Genomic DNA, 4,317 nt, shown 5'->3' on the forward strand with positions numbered 1-4,317 from the left:
AGAAGAGCTTTCTCCGACTGCTCTCCCCCCCGCCCCAAGGCGAGAAAACTGTTCAGGGCGTTGCTTGCAAAGGCACGTTTATTCCAGTGGCAATTTAAATAAATAATGAGAGAGAGAAAAAAAAAAAAAGACCACGAAAATTCAGCAAGAAAATCAGGGCTGGGTTTGTGAAATACAGGTAAGTAAATAGGAATCTGGGATCTACACAAGATGCTCGAGTTGCTTACCAAAAGTTTAACCGGAGTCCCTACGATAGAATAATTCACAGTTGTGCCGTGCCACTCACAGGCCTTCAGAAAACACTGTTTGAAAAAGGACTTGAGAACTCCCCCCTGCTTCAGTTCAAGTGTACGGAACGCAGCAAGCTGCGAAATTCAAAACTAGGACAAAAGAGATTGTCATGCCTATCACAGGCTTGGATAAATTGTGAAAAAAACAATCATTGTATATATTACTCTTTAAATGACATCAACGAGAGTTCAAATAATTAACGTGTGTTCACATTCCATGCATTTACTAGCCAGCTAAGTCCTGGGTTTATGTCTTCGTGCTGGTTTCCTACAAAGCTCCATTCTTCTGACAAATAATAGTAATAATAATAATAATAATAATAATAATAATAATAATAATAAAAAATTTCAAAAGCTGGAATGGAAGTCCGCGGGGAAATTATCTAGTTTTCCTCTTTACTGCATTCCTGACCTCAGAAGGGGTCCTCTTGATTAACCCTGGAAAAGCGAGCTCTTAGGGGGTGTTGATGTGGGATTCCGCTTGCTGCATCTGAGAGAGCCACTTGAAACTTTCTCAGGGACAAGAACCAGAGCCCCTCCTTCCCCCGCCCCCGCCCCCCTCTCACTCTTCCAAAGTCCCGAGTGGGTCCCTTTTCCCTCGGATTCTTAGCACCCTCCTGGAACCAAGGAAGAAACACAAGGAAACTTGAAAACAAATCGGCCACAGCGACAACAGAAAACGGCCAACACACAGGTAAGCAAACCAGCGGCCTCCCGCAAGGCGAAGGGCTCACTTTTTACTACAGAATTCCGAGTTTTTGAGGAACCTCCTGATGACCAGCCCCAGGCACACCACCAACAGCAGCATGTAGCCCACGGTGCCCGAGAAGGTGGGCGCAGCTGGCGGCGCCTGGAGGAATTGGCGCAGACCCTCCTCCACGTAGTACACCTGGTCGTAGATGCTGAGGAAGGTGAAGATGTGGAAAAGCTGGTGGCTGTGGCCAATGATGTCGAAGAGGCCCGGCTGGATGCGCTCCGGGATCTTGCTCACGTTGAAGAAGGCAGCCACCACAAGCCAGAAGTAGCGGCGGTAGAAGTGCAGGAAGAGCGTGGGGTTCTCCCCTCTCAGATCGAAGAGCAAGCTCTCGAGCATAATAGGGCAGGCCATGCTGAGGGGCATGATGAAGACGAACGTGCGCAGAGCGAACGGGTAGGCGCACCAGTCGGTGCGACTCTTGCAGCAAGCCACGGTGCAGGCCACGGCCAGCACGAAGGCCACAGGCAGAACGAGCGCGCGGTAAGCAGCGATGAGGCCCGTGCAATCCACGTGCCAGCCCAGGCGCTGCTGCACGTACGGGGTCATGACTCTGGCATCCAACAGGCTCAGGCCGGGCAGCAGGTAGTAGTAGTAGGCCACCGTGCTGCCGAAGCCGTAGTAGCTGATGGACGCATAGTCCAGGTAGAAGAAGACGGCGCGCAGGCGCAGCGACAGGCAGCTGAACACGTGCGCCGTACAGCTCATGGCGAAGGTCAACAGCACCCCCGACGCGTAGCACCACAGCGGCAGCAGCCACGGGTGGTGGAAGGGTAAGTCGCGGCCGCTGAGGAAGAAGAGGCGACAGAACTTGCTGAGGAACAGCAGCAGCGGGATGAAGTGCGTCCAGAAGTTGAGGGTTTCGTTGGTGGGCTTCAGCACCGAGGCCAGGCACTCCTGCGCCGTGCACGGCAGACGCCGGTAGCCCGACAGGATGAAACACTCCACGAAATCGTCGGGCACCTCGTCCCAGCGCAGCAGCGGCTTGGCCGCCGCCGGCGACTCCCCTGAAGCGGCGGGGTGCGGGTGCCGGCCGGTCCCCGAGGCCGCCGCCGCGGCCGTGCCAGGCGGACCCTTTGTGCCCGCAGCCCGGGGCTGCAGGCGCCGCGGCATGGTGCCCGGGGCTTCGCTAGGGCGCGCGCCGGCGACCTCTGGCGCCGAATCCCGAGCGCTCGGCAGCTCCGGCCGGCCGCCGTCGGAGCCTTTGTGCCCGCACCGGGGGCGTCGCTGCAGGTTCACGACAAGACCTGCGCCTCCGGGGAACCGCTCCTACAGGAGAGAAAAAGGAAATAGCATCAGCAGGCAGGCGCGGCGGCCGGCAGGAGCGCGCCGGGCTTGGATCCCCTGGTTCAGCCCTGGTTCAGCTCCCGGTTCCCGGCGCGCGGCGGCCGCGGTGGCGCGGTGGACTGCGGCGGCAGCGGCGCGGCGGTGACTGGGCATCGCGCGGTGCGGGTGCCGCCGCCGCCCCCAGGCAGGAGGCGGAGGATGAGCAAGCCGCGGCGCCCGAGGGAGGGGGAGGGCAGGGCGCTCCGAGGAAGGGCGGGGGCCTCCCCGGCTAGGGTTTCGCGGCCGCCTCGGGGGAAAGAGTTGTCCCTGGTCTCGGGTTCCGTACCATTCCCCACCCCCCCCTCGGGCGGCGCTGCAGCCAGAGCCGACCCGTTAATGATTGATATGGTAGTGAGACGAAGCCAAAGGCTGGCCGACGACTCGGGCGGCCGAAAATGAGGGTCGGCGCCGGGGTTCGAGACCCGAGAGCCACGCGGACGTTCTAGAGGACACTGGGGAGCCGCGTTCGCAGGGGGTGGGGAGTGGCGCGGGAGGGGAGGGGGCGCAGCACGTGGAGAGGCGCTCGCTCGTACCTCCGCAGGTGGCGGAGGACGGGATGCTGCGGAATAGTGGATGGGAGGGGTTGGGAACGGATCAGGAACCTGCCATTGTCAGATACCTGGGACTGCTGCTCCCTGTCCGCATCTCATCTTTGCGCGCGCGCATGTGTATGTGTGTGCGCGCGCGAGCGCGCCTCTGCGTGGTGCACCTAGTCTTCGTTTTTTTTTTTTTTGTCTTTTTGTTTCCCCGACCTTATCGGGTGCGTCACCGTCCTCCTCTGTCCTTCGCCCTTGTCTTGTCTATAGCAAACGTCCCCAGGCTTGTCCTGTCGTCGCTGGCGCTCTCCAGCGCTTGGAGCCCTAGCTCACGCATCATTTAGGTTTTGGGTTTGGCTCTGAGAATGTTTGACGATCCAAGTCCAACCGCTCAGGAATGGGCTACCCACCCCCCCCCCCTCGCGTTTTAATGAAAAGAAAATAATTATTTTTCAAATGATGATCAGGCAGTTCCCCGCAAGCTCTCGAAGGACTTGCGGAATTGGTTTCCTTAGCTTTCCCTCAAGCAGAGCGGCTGAGGCAAGACCTCTGGAGGAGGGTGCATTCTGGCACAAACCGAACAGCAGCTCGTGGAGATGGAGAAAGCGTCTTGGGGAAGGCTTATGGGTGGCCTTGAGCCTTTAAGACAGAGGTGATGGCCACCCAGGGCACTGGAGACGAAGGGCTGGTCTGCTCCGGACCCGGCATGTCTCCCAGGCTTCAGCCTGGAACAGGAGGGGCCACAGGAGCCAGTTACGTCACTGACCTGGCGGGATTCCAGTTGACCAATGGCACACCTGAATGGACATTCCTTACATAGTTGGGGCACAGATAGCCCCTTTGCCTGCCCACGTGTCTATAGGAATATAAAACTGCTCAACACATATCTTAGCTGCCGTTTTTGCCTCCCTCTTCCTTCCCCTTTGTGCGAAGGGGGCCCCAGGAGCGGATTTTCCAATAAAGCTTCCATTACAACTCTGAACAACCTGCTGATATGATTCCACCAGTGGGCAGGCGGTCGGTGGTCCTCATCTAACATTTGGTGCCGAATCCCGGGAAGCGGTGCAAGGTCTCCCTGAACTGGTTGAGCCCCCCATCCTCTTCCCACCTCTGAGCCGCCAGCCCCAAGGCCTTTGCTGGCTGCAAAGTGACAAACGTGAGTAAGCCCCTCCTCCCTGCTCCTCCTGTCCCGAAAAGTACTCCCCAACCTCTTGCAGACCCCCTAAACCCTGTACACGTGGTCTACCTGTCCTGAGCCCTCAGCGAGACGGGGGATGATGCCTTGGTCGCTGACCAGCTCCCACCAAAGCAGGGCCCTCAGAGGGGCGTGAGACGTCCCCCCTACTGACTGGCCCTCCTTAACGGGGAACCAGGTTCCCCTCTAGTCTGAATTTCAAAGTGGGGGACACCC

At 58.4% G+C, this 4,317-nt stretch overlaps 1 protein-coding gene across 1 annotated transcript; it reads right to left on the minus strand.

The window, feature by feature from the left end:
• Positions 1-985: 985 nt before the first annotated feature.
• PAQR9 (progestin and adipoQ receptor family member 9) lies at positions 986-2,805 on the minus strand. The gene is made up of 2 exons (XM_058661404.1): positions 2,701-2,805; positions 986-2,313 (listed from the first exon to the last, which is right to left on the minus strand). The coding sequence occupies exon 2, from the start codon at positions 2,155-2,157 to the stop codon at positions 1,021-1,023; it is 1,137 nt and encodes a 378-aa protein (XP_058517387.1). The 5' UTR covers positions 2,158-2,313; positions 2,701-2,805; the 3' UTR covers positions 986-1,020.
• Positions 2,806-4,317: the final 1,512 nt, after the last annotated feature.

Source organism: Ochotona princeps, chromosome 3 (assembly GCF_030435755.1).
Source record: "Ochotona princeps isolate mOchPri1 chromosome 3, mOchPri1.hap1, whole genome shotgun sequence".
Lineage (NCBI taxonomy): Eukaryota > Metazoa > Chordata > Mammalia > Lagomorpha > Ochotonidae > Ochotona > Ochotona princeps.